General features: G+C 44.7%; 1 protein-coding gene across 4 annotated transcripts in view; it reads left to right on the top strand.

The window, feature by feature from the left end:
• Nucleotides 1–24,595, top strand: part of ubr1 (ubiquitin protein ligase E3 component n-recognin 1) — a 288,023-nt gene that overhangs the window by 190,976 nt on the left and 72,452 nt on the right. For all 4 annotated transcript variants that reach the window (XM_072264036.1, XM_072264044.1, XM_072264054.1 and 1 more), the window contains exon 31: nucleotides 2,992–3,085. In XM_072264036.1, the coding sequence (XP_072120137.1) occupies nucleotides 2,992–3,085 (94 nt within the window). The remainder of the gene's footprint in view (nucleotides 1–2,991; nucleotides 3,086–24,595) is intronic.

The following is a 24,595-nucleotide window of genomic DNA, read 5'->3' as shown; positions in this document are numbered from 1 at the left end:
GTAGGTTGTCAAAGGTTACAAGAGGATATAAACAGGATGCGGAGTTGGGCAGAAAAGTGGCAGATGGAGTTCAATCCGGATAAGTGTAAGTGTGAGTTTAAGAGTGTGGATGAACAGAGGAACCTTGGGGTTCAAATCCATACATCCCTCAAGGTCGCTGCACAGGTTGATAGGATAGTTAAGAAGGCCTATGGGATGCTAGGCTTCATTAATAGGGGAATTGAGTTCAAGAGTAGAGAGGTCATGTTGCACTCTACAAATCTCTGGTGAGACCACACTTAAGAGTATTGTGTTCAGTTCTGGTCACCTCATTATAGGAAGAATGTGGAGGCTATGGAGAGGGTGCAGAGGAGATTTATCAGGATGTTGCCTGGATTGGAAAACAAGTCTTATGAGGCAAGTTGACCAGAGCTGGGACTTTTCTCTTTGGGGCGTAGAATGATGAGAGGGGACTTGATAGAGGTCTGCAAGATTATGAGAGCCATGGATAGGGTGGATAGCCAGTACCTGTTTCCCAGGGCATGAATAGCAAACACCAGAGGGCATATGTACAAAGTTAAGGGAGGGAAGTTTAGAGGAGACATCAGGGGTAAGTTTTTTACACAGAGGGTTGTGGGTGACTGGAATGACTTGCCAGGGATGGTGGTGGAGGCTAAAACATTAGGGGTGTTTAAGAGCCTCTTGGACAGGCACATGGATGAAAGAAAAATGGAGGGTTACGGGGTAGTATGGGTTTAGTACTTTTTAGGAATATATGGATCAGCACAACATCAAGGGCCGAAGGGCCTGTACTGTGCTGTAGTATTCTAGTGTCTTGTGTCTCGTGACAGAACCAGGTCTAAATGTTGTTTCAGTTGTACTAGACTTGTGTTATCATTTTGTTTAATGTGGTATTTTTTTAAAGAATAGTTCAGTGGTTAGAGCTGTTAACTCATAGCGTCAGAGACCCCAGTTCAATGCTTGTTGAATTTGCACATTCTCCTTGTGATCATCACATAAATAATCTTCTGGAAATAGTAAGGGACAGAGGGTCTAGTGAGATGGAGGAACTGAGGGAAATACATGTTAGTAGGGAAGTGGTGTTAGGTAAATTGAAGGGATTAAAGGCAGATAAATCCCTAGGGCCAGATGGTCTGCATCCTAGAGTGCTTAAGGAAGTAGCCCAAGAAATAGTGGATGCATTAGTGATAATTTTTCAAAACTCTTTAGATTCTGGACTAGTTCCTGAGGATTGAAGGGTGGCTAATGTAACCCCAGTTTTTAAAAAAGGAGGGAGAGAGAAACCGGAGAATTACAGACTGGTTAGCCTAACATCGGTGGTGGGCAAAATGCTAGAGTCGGTTATCAAAGATGTGATAACAGCACATTTGGAAAGCGGTGAAATCATCGGAGAAAGTCAGCATGGATTTGTGAAAGGAAAATCATGTCTGACGAATCTCATAGAATTTTTTTGAGGATGTAACTAGTAGAGTGGATAGGGGAGAACCAGTGGATGTGGTATATTTGGATTTTCAAAAGGCTTTTGACAAGGTCCCACACAGGAGATTAGTGTGCAAACTTAAAGCACACGGTATAGGGGGTAAGGTATTGATGTGGTTAGAGAATTGGTTGGCAGACAGGAAGCAAAGAGTGGGAATAAATGGGACCTTTTCAGAATGGCAGGCAGTGACTAGTGGGGTACCACAAGGCTCAGTGCTGGGACCCCAGTTGTTTACAATATATATTAATGACTTAGATGAGGGAATTAAATGCAGTATCACCAAGTTTGCAGATGACAGGAAGCTGGGCGGCAGTGTTAGCTGTGAGGAGGATGCTAAGAGGATGCAGGGTGACTTGGATAGGTTAGGTGAGTGGGCAAATTCATGGCAGATGCAATTTAATGTAGATAAATGTGAGGTTGTCCACTTTGGTGGTGGCAAAAACAGGAAAACAGATTATTATCTGAATGGTGGCCAATTAGGAAAAGGGGAGGTGCAACGAGACCTGGATGTCATTATACACCAGTCATTGAAAGTGGGCATGCAGGTACAGCAGGCGGTGAAAAAGGCAAATGGTATGCTGGCATTCGTAGCAAGAGGATTCGAGTACAGGAGCAAGGAGGTACTACTGCAGTTGTACAAGGCCTTGGTGAGACCACACCTGGAGTATTGTGTGCAATTTTGGTCCCCTAATCTGAGGAAAGACATCCTTGCCATAGAGGGAGTACAAAGAAGGTTCACCAGATTGATTCCTGGGATGGCAAGAGTTTCATATGATGAAAGACTGGATTGACTAGGCTTATACTCGTTAGAATTGGTAGAAGATTGAGGGGGAATCTTATTGAAACATATAAAATCCTAAAGGGATTGGACAGGCTAGATGCAGGAAGATTGTTCCCAATGTTGGGGAAGTCCAGAACGAGGGGTCACAGTTTGAGGATAAAGGGGAAGCCTTTTAGGACCGAGGTTACGAAAAACTTCTTCACACAGAGAGTGGTGAATCTGTGGAATTCTCTGCCACAGGAAACAGTTGAGGCCAGTTCATTGGCTATACTTAAGAGGGAGTTAGATATGGCCCTTGTGGCTAAAAGGATCGGGGGTATGGGGGGAAGGCTGGTACAGGGTTCTGAGTTGGATGATCAGCCATGATCATACTGAATGGCGGTGCAGGCTCAAAGGGCCGAATGGCCTACTCCTGCACCTATTTTCTATGTTTCTATGGGCTTCCATGGGTGCTCTGGCTACCTCCCACATCCCAAAGTCATGCAGATGGGTTGATTATCTTGCTGCTATAAATTGCCCCTTTGTGTTTGAATAGTAGAATCGAGTGTGAGTTGATGAGAGTGTGGGGAGAACAAAGTGGCGTTTATCGAGGATTGCTGTAAATGCATCGTAGCTGATGGACATGGAGGGAGTTCCATGGTGGTTGATGATTGAAAGCGCTTGTTTTTTTCTGTGCTGCATATCTCTGACATCATTTTGATCAGTTTTCCTTTTTCCCTGTTTACTTTAGACAACTACGATCCAATCATTATGCATCCTGACCTCGGCTGTGGCACTCATATAGGAAGCTGTGGGCATGTGATGCATGCCACCTGCTGGCAAAAGTAAGTTAATACAAGAATGTGCTGTGCATCTTTCAGATCCAGTGCTGGGAATGAGTTTTGATTTGTCATTAATGTTCACCTTTGTGTCAGAGTACTGAAACCACTTCTAAAATTCATATCTAAAATTAAGGGCAAATGCATCTCAGTATCTCCCATGTTCACGTGCTGAGCTACTAAAAGTAGTTGGTGGTTTTTAACTATTAACAACAGTCCTTCTGTTATAAAATAGCTTACAGAGCCAGCTATAATCCTTACTGACATTTTCTTTCCAGGAGCTACCACCTGAAACTCTCCATCCCCAAGTACCTTTGCAACAATTTGTTGAAAAAAAAAGTGGAGGTGGCCAAAAGATCAGCATGGACATGATGGGCTGAAGGGCCCATTTCTGTATCCTGTTCCTCAATAGATAAAGGAGTAGCATGAACATGTATCCTGCTCCTCAATAGATACAGGAGTAGGCCCCACCATTCAATATCATTATGGCTGATCCATGCTGACCTCAAATCCTCTTCTGTACCGATTTTCCATTACCTTAATTCTTCTACCTTTTGCATATTTATGTGTCTCCACCGTAAGTGTATCTGATGACTAGGCCTTCACTATCCTTGGGGGGGGGGGGGGGGCAGATAATTCCAGAAACTCATTCCCATCTCAGAGAAGGAACTTAGCAAATCTGCATTTCAGTTTTTAATGGATGGCCCCTTATTTTGTAGCTATGTCCTCTTGTTTGTGATTCTTCTAAAGGGTGGAAACACATCAACATCTACCCTGTAACGCACTCTTTTGTTTCTTGTGTTTAAATAAAGTTGCCTGTTGTTCTAACCTTAGTGAATACAGAACCAAACTACCTAACTCGTTTTGATAGGACGACTTTCTCATTTCAGGAATTAGCCTGGTGAATTTCCTCCAATGCCACTATAAGACCTTAAGATATAGAAGTAGACGCAGGCAATTCAGCCCATCGAGTCTGCTCCACCATTCAATCATGGGCTGATCCAATTCTTCCAGTCATCTCCACTCCCCTGATTTCACCCCATACCCTTTGATGCCCTGGCTAATCAAGAACCTATCTATCTCTGCCTTAAATGCACCCAATGACTTGGCCTCCACAGCCGCTCATGGCAACAAATTCCACAGATTTACCACCCTCTGACTAAAGTAATTTCTCCGCATCTCAGTTTTAAATGGACGTCCTTCAATCTCAAAGTCGTGCCCTCTTATCCTAGAATCCCTTACCATGGGAGATATTACTATGTCGACTCAGGCCTAGGGGGCCGGCATTGGGCAAAATGGGAGATAATTTTGCCATATCTAATCTGTTGAGGCTTTTTAACATTCTGAATGTTTCTATGAGATCCCCCCTCGTTCTCCTGAACTCCAGGACATACAGCCCAAGAGCTGCCAGATGTTTCTTATACAGTAACCCTTTCATTCCTAGAATCATTCTCGTGACTCTTCTCTGAACCCTATCCAACGTCAGTATATCCTTTCTAAAGTAAGGAGCCCAAAACTGCACACAATACTCCAAATACACACTGCATCCTTTTTAAGATAATAGACCAAAATTATGCACAGGATTTGAGGTATGACTTTACCAACACCTTGTCCAACTGACACAAAACTTCGCTGTACTTGAACTTCAACAACTTCACAATAAATGATATCATGCCATTTGCTGTTTTACCAGGAAAGTGGATGAAGGCAAGGTTGTGGATGTTGTCTACATGGACTTCAGTAAGACTATAGACCATAAGATATAGGAGCAGAATTAGGCCATTTGGCCCATTGACTCTGCTTCACCATTCAATCATGGCTGATCCTTTTTCCGCTCCTCAGCCCCATTCTTGGCCTTCTCCCTTTAGCCTTTGATACCATGTCCAATTAAGAACCTAGCAATCTCTGCCTTGAATACACCTAGCGACCTGGCCTCCAGCTGCCTATGGTAACAGAAACCACAAATCCACCACACTCTGGCCAAAGAAATTTTTCTGCATCTGTTTTAATAGGACACCCCTCTCTCCAGAGGCTGTGCCCTCTTGTCCTGGTCTCCCCCACCATGGGTAACATCCTTTCCACATCTACTATATTTAGGCCTTTCAACATTAGAAAGGTTTCAATGAGCTCCTTCCCCCCCACCCCCATCCTTCTAAATTCCAATGAATACAGACTCAGCTATCAAACATTCCTTGTAAGATAACCATTTCATTCCCATAATCATCCTTGTGAATCTCATCTGAACCCTGTCCAATGCCAACACATTTTTTCTTAGCAACACATATCAAAGTTGCTGGTGAACGCAGCAGGCCAGGCAGCATCTGTAGGAAGAAGTGCAGTCGACGTTTCAGGCCGAGACCCTTCATCAGGACTAACTGAAGGAAGAGTGAGTAAGGGATTTGAAAGTAGGAGGGGGAGGGGGAGATCCAAAATGATAGGAGAAAACAGGAGGGGGAGGGATAGAGCCAAGAGCTGGACAGGTGATAGGCAAAAGGGAATACGAGAGGATCATGGGACAGGAGGTCCGGGAAGAAAGACAAGGAGTGGGGGGACCCAGAGGATGGGCAAGAGGTATATTCAGAAGAACAGAGGAAGAAAAAGGAGAGTGAGAGAAAGAATGTGTGCATAAAAATAAGTAACAGATGGGATACGAGGGGGAGGTGGGGCCTTAGCGGAAGTTAGAGAAGTCGATGTTCATGCCTTCAGGTTGGAGGCTACCCAGACGGAATATAAGGTGTTGTTCCTCCAACCTGAGTGTGGCTTCATCTTTACAGTAGAGGAGGCCGTGGATAGACATGTCAGAATGGGAATGGGATGTGGAATTAAAATGTGTGGCCACTGGGAGATCCTGCTTTCTCTGGCGGACAGAGCGTAGATGTTCAGCAAAGCGGACTCCCAGTCTGCGTTGGGTCTCGCCAATATATAAAAGGCCACATCGGGAGCACTGGACGCAGTATATCACCCCAGTCGACTCACAGGTGAAGTGTTGCCTCACCTGGAAGGACTGTCTGGGGCCCTGAATGGTGGTAAGGGAGGAAGCGTAAGGGCATGTGTAGCACTTGTTCCGCTTACACGGATAAGTGCCAGGAGGGAGATCAGTGGGGAGGGATGGGGGGGGGACGAATGGACAAGGGAGTTGCGTAGGGAGTGATCCCTGCGGAATGCGGAACCCAGAACTGTTCACAGTACTCAAGGTGAGGCCTCACCAGCCTTATAAAGCCTCAGCATCACATCCTTGACTTCTTGAAATGAATGCTAACATCGCATTTGCCTTCCTCACCTCCGACTCTACCTCCAAGTTAACCTTTAAGGTGTTCTGCACAAAGTCTCCCAAGTCCCTTTGCATCTCAGATTTTTGGATTTTCTCCCCATTGAGAAAATAGTTTGAACATTTATTTCTTCTACCAAAGTGCGTAACCATGCATTTTCCAACATTGTATTTCATTTGCCACTTTCTTGCCCATTCTCCTAATCTATCTAAGTCCTTCTGCAGCCTTCCTGTTTCCTCAACACTACCTGTCCCTCCACCAATCTTCGTATCATCTGCAAACTTGGGAACAAAGCCACTTATTCTATCATCTAAATCAATGGTCCCAATACCAAACTCTGCGAAACACCACAAGTCAATAGACAATAGATGATAGGTGCAGGAGTAGGCCATTCGGCCCTTCAAGCCAGCACAGCCATTCACTGTGATCATGGCTGATCATCCCCAATCAGTATCCAGTTCCTGCCTTATCCCCATAACCTTTGATTCTGCTATCTTTAAGAGCTCTATCCATCTCTTTCTTGAAAGCATCCAGAGACTTGGCCTCCACAGCCTTCTGGGGCAGAGCATTCCATATATCCACCACTCTCTGGGTGAAAAAGTTTTTCCTCAACTCCGTTCTAAATGGCAGCCATCCAGAAAAGGATCCTTTTCTGAAAAGTAAGGCATTTGACAAGGTCCCACCTGGGAGGCTGGTCAAGAAGGTTCAGTCACTCAGCATTCAGGACGAGGTAGTAAATTGGATTGGACATTGGCTTTGTGGGAGAAGCCAGAGAGCAGTAGTAGAGGTTACCTCTTTGACTGGAGGCCTGTAACTAGTGGAGTGCCACAGGGATTGGTGCTGGGTCTATTGCTGTTTGTTGTCTGGATCAATGATCTGGATGATAATGTGGAAAACTGGATCAGCAAATTTGCAGATGACACTAAGATTGGGGGTTTAGTGGACAGTGAGGAAGGATGATGGCAGGTGGAATTGAGTGCAGACAAGTGTGAGGTTTTGCGTTTCAGTAGGACCAACCAGGGTAGGTCTTACAAAGTGAACAGTAGGACACTGAGGAGTGTGTAGTACAAAGGGATCTGCAAATACAGGTGCATATTTGTTGAAAGCGGCATCACAGGTGGATAGGGTTGTAAAAAAAAATCTTTTGGCACATTGGCCTCATACATCAGTGCATTGAGTACAGGAGATGGGATGTTATGCTGAAGTTGTATAAGGCGTTGATGAACCTAATTTGGAGTGTTGCGTGCAGTTTTGGTCACTTTCCTGCAGGAAATATGTAAACAAGATTGAAAGAGTGCAGAGAAAATTCACAAAGATGTTGCTGGGTCTGAAGGGCCTGAGTTAGAAGATAAGGTCAAATAGGTTAGGACTTTATTCCTTGTAATGTAGAAGATTGAGAGGAAATTTGATAGAGGTATACAGAATTGTGAGGGTTATAGATAGGGTACATGTAAACAGGCTTTTTTCCACTAAAGCTGGGTGGGACTACAACCAGAGGTCATGGCTTAAGGGTGAAAGGTGAAAAGATAAAGGAGAAAATTAGGGGAATCTTTTTCACTCAGGGTCGTGCCTGCACGAGTGGTCCATGTGAGCTTGATTTCAATGTTTATGTGAAGTTTGGATAAGTACATAGTGGGGATATGTAGGGCTAAAGTCCTGGTGCAGGCAGTTTAAAAGGTTTTGGTATGGACTAGATGGGCTGAAGGGCCTGTTTCTGTGCTGTATTTCTCTATGACTCTTTGATTCTATAAAGTGGTCCGGATGACTCCATTTGTTGTCTTGCCAACTTTGAGTAGTTCATACACTAGAACACCAAATTTTTCTTTAATCCCAATTTTCATTCCACTCACTGAAGTATATGGCCTCGCATTTCCCACATTAAAGTCTGTTTGCTGAGATTTCTGCAATTATTCAATCTATCTGACAGAATCACAATGTCCTCTTTAGAACAATGTCCAGCCATCTATTTTCATTTCATTGATATACTTGGAAGCATTGCACCTCTGGCTTGAAAAGCACACTTTTATTCCAACATTTATTTCTACGTGACAACCAGTTTTCAGTTCTGGTCAACACACTTTTCGTCCCAGGTATACTTAAAGCAGAGCTTCATAGGTTCTTATTTAGTAAGGGTATCAAAGGGGTTAAGAGGGTTAATAAATCAGCTATGATGGAATGTCAGAATAGACTCGATGGGCCAAATAGCCTAATTCTGCTCCTATGTCTTATAATTTTCTGGTCTTCCTGCATTACCTTGAGCTCTTAATCAATGCACCAACCTCTTATGTGGCACCCAACCTATCAAATGCCTTTTGGAAATCCAAATATGCTACCAGCTTCCCCTCTACCAACACACCCTGTCATATCCTCAGAATTTAAGCAAACCTTTCATTGAAACCATGTAGACAAAATTTGAGATTTAACTTTGCAGAAATTTCTTTTTTGATTATTAATTCTAGCATCTTTACAGAAAAAGATGTTACACTAAGTGGCTTAAAGCACCCCCCACACCATGCTATCCTTGTGCCTTCCGACAATTTTGAGCAAGGGAGTCATATTGGTGTTACGTACCCCGTAACTGGGTTGCCAAGCCAGCAGAAATGGATCACTCAGTTGGAGTCTGGATTACTGGAACTAAGAAAGCTTTATTAAAGAAACAAGCAACACAGTACTCTAATCAGAAGGATAATAAATGCAACAGTTCAGCAATGATAAACACACATGTACACAGAATTAGGATAACAGGATCAATCAAGCTCTATCGTTGTCTAGGGGTAAATGACCAGTTTCAAAGTGACGCAAAGTTCAGTTCAACTGAGTTCAATTCAGTTCACAGTAATCACTGCCGTGGCGGTGGACAGTGGGGGGAAGGAGAGAGAGAGCGAAAACGAATGAATATTCAAACGGCTTCCACACACACCTTTGATATTCTTCGCAGTCAGCTTTCGAGCGAGCCCTTTGTGATGTCTTCTGAGGTCACCGACTGTGACCCCTCCGTTTCCAGATACAATCGTTTCTCTGCGGTGAACCTGGCACCTAGGCAAGGGCGGACACACATCAGGTTCCCGCCGATCGTACCTTTCCACCCTGTGCGTCTATGGCTTGGTCCCGCGACCAGCCCTCCAAAACTCCCATCGACTTGTGGGAAGCGCACCGCTTCCAGGGTCTCGTTACCTCGTGGTGTCGTGTGTGTCTTGCCTTAGCGAACCTGTCGCTTTTTACCCCCCTGCTGGGGTATCGCCTGTCCATCACTTCAAACAGTTCAGGGTTCAAAGGGGAGCTGATCTTGACAGCTCTCCTTCCGTCCCTTCATTAACATCTCCAAACGCTGCTCCGTTGTTTTCCTTCTCTCTCTTTCTCCTGAAGACAGGTGGCAGACCAACTGCTGATCCCACTGGTGCCAGCACAGGACAGTTAACATCTTAATCTATGTGTACTCTCGTCACACCCCTCACCTTTAAGGATTTTTACCGGGGTAAAAATTACAAACATGAATACATTATTTGATACACACAAATATACATCTTCATCAGCTATTTGGCTAATACAGCGAATTTTAAGTTGTCCACACCTGACAGACAGTCAGCCATCACATTTTCTGTTCCTTTTATATGTGTTATTAATAATCCCTCAAACCAGGCTCCAACTTAGCAAACTTCATAGTGGCCAAAAACACTGAATTGCGATCAGTGTAACCTCTCATTGGGTTTCGTCCCGGACCACAATAACAAGGGTTGTCCCATTCCGACTTAGTTTTCTCTCGCAAGGGCTTAGTAGGAGGGGGAGGGGTAGTAACCACAGAGTTATTGCAAAACTTCCTACAGTACCCCACCATCTCCAAGAGCCTTCTAAGGGCCCTCTTGTCTGTCGGGGTTGGGATGACAGAGATAGCCCGCACTTTAGCTTGTATCGCTGCCAGCTGCCCCTGTGTTACCACAATTCCCAGATAAGTGACCTTCGTGTGGCCGAACTCACTTTTTTCAAGGTTCACTATCAAGCTGGCTTCAGACCGCCGTATCACATCGCCAGTACACACTTCTGTGTTCGTTAGCCCTTTTGTCACTGAATTACTCATTCTATAGGGGTGTTGCTCACTAGGCCGACCTAGCGTAACAAACACCACCCAACGTCCCAGTTCTTTGCATCGCCTCGGGACAATCGAACACACATGTGTGAGTTGTTTAATTACTTCTCCTAAAGAGTCGCTTTGTTCGGGGATTAAGGGAGAGACCTTATCAGCAGAGCTGGCCAAAACAATAGCCTTCCCCCATCTGGTCGATACCATACTAATCTTTAAAAAATGGTGTTTTTTTCTTATCAGGGGGACCCTAGCTTCATTGATTTCCGTGCTAACACCGACTAGGTTTGTTAGCATATCGAAAGCCTGTGACCGTCTCAGTTCACGTCTGCCATAATCAATAACATCCTTCCTCCTGTGTAGCCGGTAAACCTCTTTCATGATTCCACCAACTGTTTCCTCCAGCACCTCAAAATGTCCACCGAGGGGTACCTTGTGGGCTAGGTTAAAAATCTCCTCCCCATAACTCTTTTGCACCACCCCCCATTCCTCATCTGTGGGTACGGTACTTGGTCTCCCTTTCTTCCTTAAGCACTTCCTCCTCCACACAATAGCCTACTGGCTCCCTTCTTAATTCTACGTCAGAGAGAGCTGTCTCCGCCAAAACCATCAGCCCCTCGTCTCGCTCCTGCGCCTGCACAAATTCCTTCCTGGCTAATGCTAGGTCTGTCTCAGCTCCCTCACTACCTCTTGTTTCACTGCATTCCTTCTTTTCACTTTCTACCTCCTCCTGGTATGTCTCAGCTAAATTTACTTCGGCAGTCCCGGGATGAACCTGTGAGTCCATGGGCAGGGCCTCAATGCTGGCAGGCTGACCTGTCAATCTCACGGCTGGGAACACGATTCCCCCGGCGAGGTCATTACCGAGCAAGACTTCCACGCCTTTCATCGGTAATTCGGGCCTCACCCCGATCGTGACTAGTCCAGAGACCAGGTTGCTTTGTAGGTGTATCTGGTGCAAAGGGACTGCCTCTGTCCCTTCCCCAATACCTTTGACCTTGACCTCCCCAGTCTGGGTCTCTGAGCTGAACTCTAATACGCTCTTCAATATCAATGACTGACATGCTCCCGTGTCTCTCCAGATCTGCACTGGAACTGGTTTTAACCCCTCATTCACCAACACCAATCCGGCCGAGATAAACCTCTCGCGCCCTTCCTGAACTTTGGCAGACCTTTCCTCTCCTAGCGGTTGGTTTACCAGCTCAATACAGCCAGTCAAAATCGCCGTTTTTCCTTTTCCCGTCTCCTTCTTTGGGGCAAAGCACCTGGACGCAAAGTGTCTGACTTTCCCACAATTATAACAGATGACCCCAGGAGACTTCCTACCAGGCTGCTCCCGGTCTACCTTATCCTTCTCACTAGTCCCTGGCTCACTTTCTGACTTTTCTGGCGGACTCTCCCCGCCGTCCTGACTACCCTTCTGGTAGCCTTTACTCGGGGCAAACTTCATTTTATGCGTCAACGCATACTCATCCGCTAACTTAGCAGTTGTGGCTAACATGGCTGCCTCTTTCTCATCTAGGTAGGGTCTCGTACCCTCAGGGACACAACCTTTAAACTGCTCAATCAGGATCAGCTGTAGCAGTCTGTCATAATCCCCCTCTACCCCCTTCGAGGCGCACCAACGCTCACAATGTGTCTGCATCTCACGAGCAAACTCTAAATATGTGCGGTCCCACTGCTTCCTCGCATTCCGGAACCTCTGCCGGTATGCCTCCGGGACCAACTCATAAATCCTGAGGATGGCCTCTTTCACCACCTCATACCTCTGGGCATCTTCCGCGGACAAAGCTGAGTAAGCTTGTTGGGCTTTCCCTTTCAGTACACTCTGAAGCAAAACAGCCCACTTATCCCTCGGCCAGTTCTGACTTGTAGCAACTTTTTCGAAATGGAGAAAGTACCGATCCACGTCGGTATCGTCAAATTGGGGAACCAGCCTAACCTCCTGGGTCGCCCGGAACCCTCCACCTTGGTTCGGCACGGGCCCCTGCTCTGCCCTTATCTTTAACTTCTCCAGCTCAAATTCCCTTTCCCTCTGTTTCTCCAACTGCCTCTCTTCTCGCTCCAACTGTCTCTCTCTCTCCTGCCTTTCTAACTGTTTCTCTTTCTCTTCTCACTCCCACTGCCTCTCTTTCTGTTCATGTTCTAGCTGCCGTACTCGGAACTCGTGCTCGAGTCTCAGTTTTTCAAGCTGCACCTGTACCGCGTCTCCAGCAGGTTTTTCAATAGACACCACCCCCAGCTCCCCTTGGGGAAACACACCTTTAGATACATAGTGCTCTACGATAGCTCTGTGTATCTCCTCTCTCCTCATTGTCGACTTCCCCTTAACAAAATTCAACTGTTTGGCCACAGCTGCCAATTCCGCTTTCCTGGCATCCTCTAATGCCTCCAAGGTCGGCGCCTTTATAAATTCCTCAATCTCCATTTCTGCTGTTTGTCTTTTCATTCTTTCAGGAATTTTAACCCAATTTACTCCGTCCCAAATTTAGCGTTCAAAATCGCGGATGAGAACCCCACTTATGTTACGTACCCCGTAACTGGGTTGCCAAACCAGCAGAAATGGATCACTCAGTTGGAGTCTGGATTACTGGAACTAAGAAAGCTTTATTAAAGAAACAAGCAACACAGTACTCTAATCAGAAGGATAATAAATGCAACAGTTCAGCAATGATAAACACACATGTACACAGAATTAGGATAACAGGATCAATCAAGCTCTATCGTTGTCTAGGGGTAAATGACCAGTTTCAAAGTGACGCAAAGTTCAGTTCAACTGAGTTCAGTTCAGTTCACAGTAATCACTGCCGTGGCGATGGACGGTGGGGGGAAGGAGAGAGAGAGCAAAAACGAATGAATATTCAAACGGCTTCCACACAGACCTTCGATATTCTTCGCAGTCAGCTTTCGGCCGAGCCCTTTGTGATGTCTTCTGAGGTCACCGACTGTGACCCCTCCATTTCCAGATACAATCGTTTCTCTGCAGTGAACCTGGCACCCAGGCAAGGGCGGACACACCAGGTTTCCGCCGATCGTACCTTTCCACCCTGTGCGTCTATGGCTTGGTCCCGCGACCAGCCCTCCAAACTCCCAGCGACTTGTGGGAAGCGCACCGCTTCCAGGGTCTTGTTACCTCGCGGTGTCGTGTGTGTCTTGCCTTAGCGAACCTGTCCCTTTTTATCCCCCTGCTGGGGTATCGCCTGTCCATCACTTCAAACAGTTCAGGGTTCAAAGGGGAGCCAATCTTGACAGCTCTCCTTCCGTCCCTTCATTAACATCTCCAAACGCTGCTCCATTGTTTTCCTTCTCTCTGTTTCTCCTGAAGACAGGTGGCAGACCAACTGCTGATCCCACTGGTGCCAGCACAGGACAGTTAACATCTTAATCTGTGTGTACTCTTGTCACATTGGCTATTTTCCAATCTGTATCATTGAGTCTGGTAGGTTCATCAATCTCATGCATCAATAGCAGAGAAAGATTAGAATATGTCTTTTGGTGATGTACTTGAGCTGAATATCCATGTCATTCCTTGTATACTTGAAATAAGGTCTGTTAACTGTGTCAGCTCTGCCTTTGCACAGATGGTGCCAAATCTTGACATTGTATGTTTGCATCCTCAAACATTTTCTAAATTCTCATTTTTACTTTGTGGAGGGTTGTGAATGTGTATCACACCATACACTATTCTACAAATGTGTAGTAGTAAAAATTCAAAGCTTCAAAGATCATGTTAAATATATGGCTCCCCCAAGTTACAAATGATCTGATTTTCAAAAATTCAACTTCATGACAATTCTCCCATACATTTCAAAGCGTGTTTCAAGCATGAATACAAAAATGTTTTATGGTATCCATTAATAACTGGATGCTGCACACATTCCAATGGAAGTATTATAGGAAGTAACACACACGAAATGCTGGAAGAACTGAGCAGGTCGGGCAGCATCTATGGAAAAGAGTCAACGTTTCGGTGCAGGTGCTTACACCCAGAGTGCAGAATTCGGAGAGTAGAGAGAGGTAAAGGTCTGTACAGGGTCCCTCTGTGGCCATTCCCCTCAGCAACAGGTATACCCCTTTGGACACTGATGAGGGGGATGACCTATCTTGGCAAGGCAGCAGCAGCCAGACCAATAGCTCTGAGCCTCAGAAGGGGAGGGTGAAGTCAGGCAGAGCAGTAATCATAGGGGACTCAATAGTTAGGGGGACAGATAGATTCGCGGCAGCAAAAGGGACACCAGGATGGTGTGTTGCCTCCTGGGTACTAGGGTCCAGGATGTCTGAGTGGTCGTAGAATATTTTGGAAGGGGAGGGTGAGTAGCAAGAGGTTGTAGTACATGTTGGCACCAATGACATAGACAGGAGAAGGGTAGAGGTCCTGCGCTGTAAGTTTAGGGAGTTAGGAAGGAGGCTGAAGAGCAGGACCTCCAAAGTGGTCATCTCTGGATTATTCCCAGTGCCACGAGCTGGTGAAGGTCAGAGCAGGAAGATAGCGCAGATGAATGAGTAGCTGAAGAGATGGTGCAGAGGGGGCAAAGTTCTTGGATCATTGGAACCTTTTCTGGGGAAGGAGTGACCTGTACAAGTGGGACGGGTTGCACCTGAACTGGAGGGGACCAATATATGGGAGGGAGGTTTGCTAAGGTTGTTGAGGAGGGTTTAAACTAGATTTGCAAGGGGGTGGGAACCAAGGTGAAGAGGCAGAGGATGGGGTGGTTGGTGTGCAAGTAGTGACAGCTTGTAGAGAGTTTGAGGAAGGATAGGCAGATGATGGAGCAAAGAAGCACTCAGCCAGATAGTTTGAGATGTGTCGATCTTAATGCAAGGAGTATCATGAGCAAGGCGGATGAACTTAGAACATGGATCAATATTTGGAACTATGATTTTGTGGCCATTACAGTGTCTTGGAGTACTCGGCACTCAGCAGGAATGGCTGCTCAATGTGCTGGGCTTTAAAAGTTTCAAAAAGGACAGGGAGGGAGGCAAAAGAGGTGGGAAAGTGGCACTATTAATCAGGGAAAGTATCACATCTGCAGAAAAGGAGGAAGTCGTGGAGGGATTGTCTACTAAGTCATTGTGGATAGAAGTCAGAAACAAGAAGGGGGCAGTAACTCTACTGAGTGTTTTTATAAACACCTGCCCCCCCCCAACTAGTAACAGAGACATCGAGGAGCAGATAGGGAGGCAGATTCTGAAATGGTGCAATAATAATAGTAGTTGTGATGGGTGATTTTAGCTTTCCTAATATTGACTGGCATCTCCTTAGAGCAGGGAGTTTAGATAGGGTGGAGGTTTAGGTGTGTTCAGGAAGGTTTCCTGACACAATATTCAGATAAAGCCAACTGGAGGAGAGGCTGTACTTGATCTGATATTGGGAAATGAACCTGGTCAGGTGTCAGATCTCTCAGTGGGAGAGCATTTTGGAGATAGTGATCATAATTCTATCTCCTTTACCATAGCGCTGGAGAGGGATAGGAACAGACAATTTGGGAAAACATTTAATTGGGGTAGGAGGAAATATGCTGTTAGGCAGGAACTTGGGAACATAAATTGGGAACAGATGTTCTCAGGGAAATGCGCAGCAGAAATGTGGCAAGTGTTCAAGGAACGTTTGAATGATGTTCTGCATAGGTAAGTTCCATTGAGGCAGGCAAAGGATGATTGGGTGAAAGAACCATGGTGTACAAAGGATGTAGAAAATCTAGTTAAGATGAAAAGAAAATCTTATGAAAGGTTCAAGAAACTAGGTACTGTTAGAGCTCTGCAAGAGGATGAGCTGTGCGAGAATTCGACTGATCAGGAGCGAGAGTGGAAACATACATGGAGCCGGAGGAGGTAGCGGTGGTACCTAATACTTTGCCTCAGTATTCACCAGTGTAAAGGACCTTAGCAATTGTGGGGATGACTTACAGCGGATTGAAACGCTTGAGTGTATAGACGTCAAGAAAGAGGATGTGCTGGAGCTTTTGAAAGGTATTAAGTTAGATAAGTTGCTGGGACCGGACTAGATGTACCCCAGGCTGCTGTGGGATGTGAGGGAGGAGATTGCTGAGCTCTGGCGATGATCTTTGCGTCATCAATAGGGACGGGAGAAGTACCAGAGGGTTGGAAGGTGGCAAATATGCCCTTGTTCAAGAAAAGGAGTAGAGATAACCCAGGAAATTATAGACCAATGAGTCTTACTTCAGTAGTGGGCAAGTTGTTGGAGAAGGTCCTGAGAGGCAGGATTTATGAGTATTTGGAGAGACATAATCTGATTAGGGATGGTTAGCATGGCTTTGTCAAGGGCAGGCCATGTCTTATGAACTGGATTGAATTCTTAGAGGATGTAACAAATCACATTGATGAAGGTAGAGCAGTAGATGTAGTGTACTGTACAGGTGTCCCCTGCTTTTCGAACGTTCGCTTTACGAAACCTCACTGTTATGAAAGACCCATATTAGTACCCTGTTTTCACTAACAAGGTGTTTTCACTGTTATGAAAAAAATCAGCGCACGATAAAAAATCAGCGCGCGCCCCAAGCAGCCGCTCTCCCTCGGATTCGGAACAGCATTCTGGCCAGCATTGCTTAAACACGTGCCTGTGAGCAGCCGTTTGCAAGATGAGTTCTGAGGTATTGGAAAAGCCTGGAAGAGTTCGTAAGGGTGTTACACTTAGCGTAAAACTAGACATAATTAAGCGTTTTGATCGTGGTGAACAAAGTAAGGACAAAGTGAGTTTGGCTTGTGGAAGCTGACGAAGGTGATGTTGAAGAGGTTTTAGCATCCCATGACCAAGAACTGATAGATGAAGAGCTGATGCAATTGGAAGAGGAAAGGATAACAATCGAAGCCGAATGAGTAATGCTAAAGTACAACTTTAATTTTGAAACGGTCCGTAGGTTTAGGGGATATTTGCAAGATGGTTTGAGTCCTTACAAAGAACTGTATGGTAGAAAAATGCGCGAGGCTCCGCAGTCAAGCAAGCCTTCCACATCAGCCACAGCAGATGACGAACTTCGACCTTCGACACCGAGGCGGGCAGTCATAGGAGAAGATGAACTGCCTGCTCTAATGGAAACAGACGACGAGATGACACCCCAGTGTCCCACCACTCCAACTCCCAGGCCACGGACAGATACCAATTTGCAGAGAATGCAGCGGTAGCCGGGAGGCACCCAGCACATCTTTAAGAAAAAAGCCGAAATAAACATTCTATTTAATTAGGTGCCACCCCACACGTAAATGGTGGCCCAGATCAGAGACGACGCAATCAGCAATCGGCTGAGAGCGTTTGCGTGAGATTTTCGCTTTAGCGAACAGTGCAGTAATGATTGTGGAAAAGTATTTCTACTTTACATAGGCTGTGTATTTATCATATTATTCCTGCTTTTACTATATGTTACTGTTATTTTAGGTTTTATGTGTTATTTGGCATGATTTGGCAGGTTATTTTTGGGTCTGCGAACATTCACAAAATTTTCCCATATAAATAAATGGTAATTGCTTCTTTGCTTTACGACATTTTGGCTTATGAACCGTTTCATAGGAACGCTGTACCTTCAGATGGCGGGGGAAACCTGTATATGGATTTCAGTAAGGCATTTGATAAGGTTCCCCATGTGAGGTTCATTCCCAAATTAATGAGACATGGGATCCAAGGGTACCTTGCTTTGTAGATCCAGAATTGGTTTGCCCACAGAAGGCAAAGGATGGCTGTGGATGGTTCATGTTCTACATGGAGGTTGGTGACCAGTGGTGTTCCGCAGGGATTTGTTCTGGGACCCTTACTCTTTGTGATATTTATAAATGACTTGGATGAGGAAGTAGAAGGGTGGGTTGGTAAGTTTTCTGATGACATAAAGGTTGGGGGTGTTGTGGGTAGTCTGAAGGGTTGTCAAAGGTTACAGCGCGACATCGATAAGATGCAGAACTGGGTTGAGAAGTGGCAGATGGAGTTCAACCCAGATAAGTGTGGTGATTCAGCAGGTCAAATTTGAAGACAGAATATAATATTAATGGTAAGACTTTGGCAGTGTGGAGGATCAATGAGATCTTGGGGTCCATGTACATTGGACAGTCAAAGCTGCTGCACAGGTTGACGGTGTTAAGAAAGTTTATGGTGTGTTGGCCTTCATCAGGAGTTCAAGAGCCTTGAGGTAATGTTACAGCCTTGTAAGACCTTAGTTAAACCCCACTTGGAGTACTTTTTTTTAAGCTTGTCACACCAGCCGTTCTTGTCTGGCACGTGGTATCAGGATTAACCGGGTCACGACGTGAACGTTCCTAACTTGACCCTTGTATTTTTTATGAGGCCGAGTGGCTAGCTCGATGCTCAACCCGGATGGAAACATGGGTACGGATGGAAAGTGTGCTCGGGGGTGGCCTGACTTGGATTCGAACTCGGGAGCCTTTGCTCTGGAATCCAGTGCTGATCCCATTGCACCACTAGCCAGCGGACTTGGAGTACTGTGTTCAGTTCTGGTCACCTCATTACAGGAAGGATGGGGATACTATAGAGAGAGTGCAGAGGAAATTTACAAGGATGTTGCCTGGATTGGAGAGCGTGCCATATGAGAATAGCTTGAGTGAACTTGTCTTTCTCCTTGGAGCGACAGAGGATACGAGGTGACCTGATAGAGGTGTATAAGATGATGAGGGGCATTGATCCTGTGGGTAACAGAGGCTTTTTTCCAGGGCTGAAATAGCTAACATGAGGGGGCATAGTGTTAAGGTGCTTGGAGATAGGTACTGAGGGGATATCAGGGTAAATTTTTCACACTGAGAGTGGTAGGTGCATGGAATGCACTGCCAGCAAAGGTTTGTACAGGCCGATAGAATACAGTAGACTCTTAGTTAGGTACATGGAGCTTAGAAAAATAGAGGGCTATGTGGTAGGGAAATTCTAGGCAGTTTCTAGATTAGGTTACATAGTCAGTGCAACATTGTGGGCTGAAGGGGCTGTAATGTGCTGTAGGTTTCTATGTTATGAGCTCTTCATGTGGCCTTGGATCACTTGGACAATACTAATGCTTAAAATTGCAAGAAAAAGTTTGTGATCTTCATCTAAGTCACAATAATAGACAAACACAATTTACCTAAACTAATAACACAAACAATTGTACTTGTCAATACTCAGTACACCATTTAAACAGTTATAGTCTAGGTTCAAAAAAAGTATGTGAACCTCTGGGGTAATGCCTATGACAAAAGCTATTTGGAGACGGACGTTCCAATCAATGAGGTGAGATTGGAGGTGTGATTTGTAGAGGTGCACTGCCCTAAAAAAAGACACTCAAAATCAAGTTACTGACAGAACCTGCTTTTCTCAAGAAAGATCTGTTTATGTGCACCTTGCTTTGATCAAAACAACTTTCAAAGGACCTTAGAAGAAGAACTGAAGAGATGCATGAAGCTGGAAAAGGTTGCAAAAGACCTTATTATTTCTAAAGACCTGAGTGTTCATCAGTCCACAGTAAGAGAGAGAGTCTACAAATGGATAAAATGCATCTCTCTAGGAGGGTGCGTCCTGCAAAGGTCACACCAAGAACTCAACAAACAATGCTGAAGGAGCTGAAATAGAACCCAAGGGTAATAGAAAAAGTCTTGCAGAAATCTCTAGAACTTGCTGAAGTCTCTATTCATGTGTCCACTATAAGAAAAAGACTGAACAAGAATGGTGTTCTTGGAAGGACACCATGGAGGAAACCACTGCTTTCCAAACAAAAAACATTGTTGCTCATCTCAAGTTTGCGAAAGACTACCTGAATGTTCCACACACTTCTACAGCAATGTTCTGTGACAGATGAGACAAAGGTTGAACTTCTGGCAGAAATAGATGTGCTGTGGAGAGCATTCTGACAGGCTGCATCACTGTCTGGGATGGAGGGGCTACTGCACAGGACCAAAAGAATCTGCAGAAGGTTGTAAATCTAGTCAGCTCCATCTTGGGCACTAGCCTACAAAGTACCCATGACATCTTTAGGGAGCGGCCATTATTAAGGACCTCCAGCACCCAAGGCATGCCCTTTACTCACTATTACCATCAGGTAGGAGATACAGAAGCCTGAAGGCACACACTCAGGGATTGAGGAACAGCTTCTTCCCATCTGCCATCTGATTCCTAAATGGACATTGAAGCATTGGACACTACCTCATTTTTTTTTTTAAATATGCAGTATTTCTGATTTTTCACATTTTTAAAATCTATTCAATATAAGTAATTGATTTACTTGTTTATTATTTTTTTTCTCTACTAGATTATGTATTAAATTGAACTGCTGCTGCTAAGTTAACAAAGTCACATGCCGGTGATAATAAACCTGATTCTGATTCTGATCTTCTGATAAATGGCTATGCTTGGAGGGAAAAAGGCACTGCACACCAACATCAAAGCCTTAATAAACTATGATGCATGGTGGAAGGAGCTTCATGGTTTGGGCTGCTTTGCTGCTTCAGGGCCTGGACAGCTTGCGATCATTGAGGAAACAATTAGTTCAAAATTGTATCAAGACATTTTACATGAGAATGTCAATGTAGTTGGTCTGTCACCTGAAGCTTAATAGAAGTTGAAAGATGCAGCAAGACAACGATTGGTCATGTTTTGGAATGGCCAAGTTAGAGTCCAGACTTCAACCCAATTGAGATGCTCTGGCGTGACCTGAAGAGGGCTGTTCAAAAAAGGTATCCCAGAAATATTGATGACCTGAAACAGTTTTGTATGGAGGAATGGTCTAAAATTGCTCTTTGTCATTGTGCAAGTCTGATCAGCAGCTACAGGAAACATTTTTGTGGAGGTTATTGCTGCTAAAGGAGGTTTTACCAGTTATTAAGTGCAAGGGTTCATTTACTTTTTCCAGCCTAGACTGTGAATGATTAAACAATCTGTTCAACAAAGACGTGTGGATAGTCAGAGGCTTTTTCCCAGGAGTGAAATGGTTGCCACAAGAGGACACAGGTTTAAGGTGTTGGGGAGTAGGTACAGAGGAGATGTCAGGGTAAGTTTTTTTTTTTACTCAGAGTGATGAGTGCTTGGAATGGGCTGCCGGCAATGGTGGTGGAGGCGGATGCGATAGGGTCTTTGAAGAGACTTTTGGATAAGTACATGGAGCTTAGAAAAATAGAGGGTTATGGGTAAGCCTAGTAGTTTCTATGGTAGAGACACATTTGGCACGACTTTGTGGGCCAAAGAGCCTGTATTGTGCTGTAGGTTTTCTGTTTCTATAAAATGTACAATTGTTTGTGTGTTATTTGCTTAGACAGGTTGTGTTTACCACACCACATTTTACGGCTAATTAATGCAGAAAACCAGGTAATTGCAAAGGATTCACAAACTTTTTCTTGCAACTGTATGTCAGGCTGCTGTTTGTTGACTACAGCTCAGCATTTAATACAATCATTCTTACAGGCTGATCAAAAAGTCAAAAACCTGGGCCTTTGTACCTCCCTCTGCAACTGGATTCTCAGATTCTTCACTGGATTCTCAGATTCTTCACTGGAAGACCACAGTCGTGCAGATTGGAAATAACATCTCCACCTCACTGATAATCAACACTAATGCACCTCAAGGATGTGTGCTTAGCCCATTGCTCTATTCTCTCTCTACTCCCATGACTGTGTGGCTAGATACAGCTCAAATGCCATCTATAAATTTGCTGAAGAAACAACTATTGGCAGAATTTCAGATGGTGACAAGAAGGCTTACAGGAGTGAGGTAGAGTTAAGTGGTGTCGGAGTAGCAACCTTGCATTCAATATCAGTAAGACCAGAGAATTGATTATGGACTTCAGAAAGGGTACAACGAGGGAATACACACCAGTGTTCATAGAGGGATCAGCTGTGGAAGGAACAAGCAATTTCAAGTTCCTGGGTGTCATCATCTCTGAGGGTAAATCCCAGGCCTGATATATCGATGCAGTTACAAAGAAGGCACGACAATATTTCTATATACCCATGGACTTGCCTTCCACTGCAATATGACTATATTTCATTAGGAGTTTGAGGAGATTCGGTTGTCACTAAAGATGCTCTCAAATTTCTACAGATGTACTGTGGAGAACATTCTAACTGGCTGCATCATTGTCTGGTATGGGATGGGGGCGCTGTACAGAATCAATATAAGCTGTAGATAGTTGTAAACTCAGTCAGCTCCATTATGGGCACTTGCCTCCACAGCATCCAGGACATCTTCAAGGAGCAGTGCCTCAAAAAGGTGGTGTCCATCATTAAGGATCCCCATTAACCAGGACATGCTCCCTTCTCATTGTTACCATCAGGAAGGAGGTACAGAAGCCTGAAGGAGCACTCAACAATTCAGGAACAGCTTCTTCCCCTCTGCCATCCAATTTCTGTATAGACATTGAACCCACGAACACTAGTTCACTATTATTTTTGCACTAATTTAATTTTACTTGTATATACTTACTGTAATTCACTGTTTTAATTATGTATTGTACTACTGCCGCATAACAAATTTCACGACATATGCCGGTGATATTAACCTTAATCCTGATTCTGAAGTGAACTCCTGTGAAGGGTAATATGGACAATTTATCACCATTGGATATTCCAAGCTGTGTAAGCAGAATCTTGCTGGAATCAATATATCCAAGCACCATGATTTGTTGATTAGGAAGCAGACCTCCACCTCTAGCTTTGCCAGAGGATGCTGAATGGTCCATCCACTAAATTAAACAGATAGTTGAGGAGCAGTGGCAAGAAGCCAGAGTGGAAGTAGAAGAGGAAAAGGGGAGGGGAAGAGGAGAAAACTACTGGAAGGAAAAATTGATATTAATGTCATCAGGTTAGAGCCTACTAACCATTCAGGAATGACTGCCTCCATTCAGGGCTTCACCTGCAAATCTGTTAGGGTCATCTTTGACCATAAGACATAGCAGAATTAGGCCATTCAGCCCATCGAGTCTGCCCTACCATTTCATCATGGCTGATCCTGGATCCCATTCAACCCTATATACCTTCTCTCTCACATATCCCTTGAAACCCCAACCAATCAGGAATCTATCAGCTTCTGCTATAAATATACCCATGGACTTGCCTTCCACTGCAGTCTGTGGCAGAGCATTCCACATATTCACTACTCTTTGGCTTAAAAAAAATTCCTCCTTACTTCTGTTCTAAAGGGTCATCCCTGTGCTCCCTAGTTCTGGATACCCCCACCATAGGAAACATCCTCTCCACATCCACCTTATCTAGTCCTTTCAACATTCGGTAGGTTTCAGTGCATTTTCCTATATTCCAGTGAGTACAGGCTCAAAGCTGCCAAACGCTCCTCATATGTTAACCCATTCATTCAGAATCATCCTCTTGAACCTCCCCGGGGCTCTCTCCAATGACAATGCATCCTTTCTGACACAAAACTGCTGACAGTATTCCAAGTGCAGCCTGACTAGTGTCTTATAAAGCTTCAGCATTATCTCCTTGTTTTTGTATTCTGTTCCCCTTGAAATAAATGCCAACATTGCATTTGCCTTCGTTACGAGACTCAACCTGTAAATTAACCTTCTGGGAGTCTTCCACGAGCTCTCCCAAGTCCCTCTGCACCTCTGATGTTTGAACCTTCTCCCCATTTAGAGTCCACACTATTGTTCCTTTTACCAAAATGCTTTATCATACATTTCCCAACATGGTATTCCATTTGCCACATTTTTGCCCATTCTTCCAATTTGTCTAAGCCCTGCTGCAATTGCATTGCTTCCTCAGCACTACCTACCCCTCCACCTACCTTCGTATCATCTGGAAACTTTGCAACAAAGCTATCAATTCCACTATCTAAATCATTGACAAGCATTATGAAAAGTAGTTGCCCCAATACTGACCCTTGAGGAACACCACTAGTCACTGGCAGGCAACCAGATAAGGCCCCTTTTATTCCCACTCACTACCTCCTGCCTGTCAGCCATTCCTCTATCCATGCCAGTATCTGTCCTGTAACACCATAGGATTTTATCTTGTTAAGCAGCCTCATGTGTGGCATCTTATCAAATGCCTTCTGAAAATCTAACAAAATGACATCCACTGCCTCTCTTTTGTCCATCCTGCTTGTTACTTCCTCGAAGATTTCTAACAGATCTCAGGCAAGATTTCCCTTTACAGAAACCATGCTGACTTTGACATTATTTCATTAGTCACCAAATACCCCAAAACATCATCCTTAATAATGTTCTCTTAACGCTT

This window comes from Mobula birostris, chromosome 1, assembly GCF_030028105.1.
Source record: "Mobula birostris isolate sMobBir1 chromosome 1, sMobBir1.hap1, whole genome shotgun sequence".
Classification (NCBI taxonomy): domain Eukaryota; kingdom Metazoa; phylum Chordata; class Chondrichthyes; order Myliobatiformes; family Myliobatidae; genus Mobula; species Mobula birostris.
The sequence above is the reverse complement of the archived record's forward strand: the minus strand, read 5'-3'. Positions and strand labels throughout refer to the sequence as shown.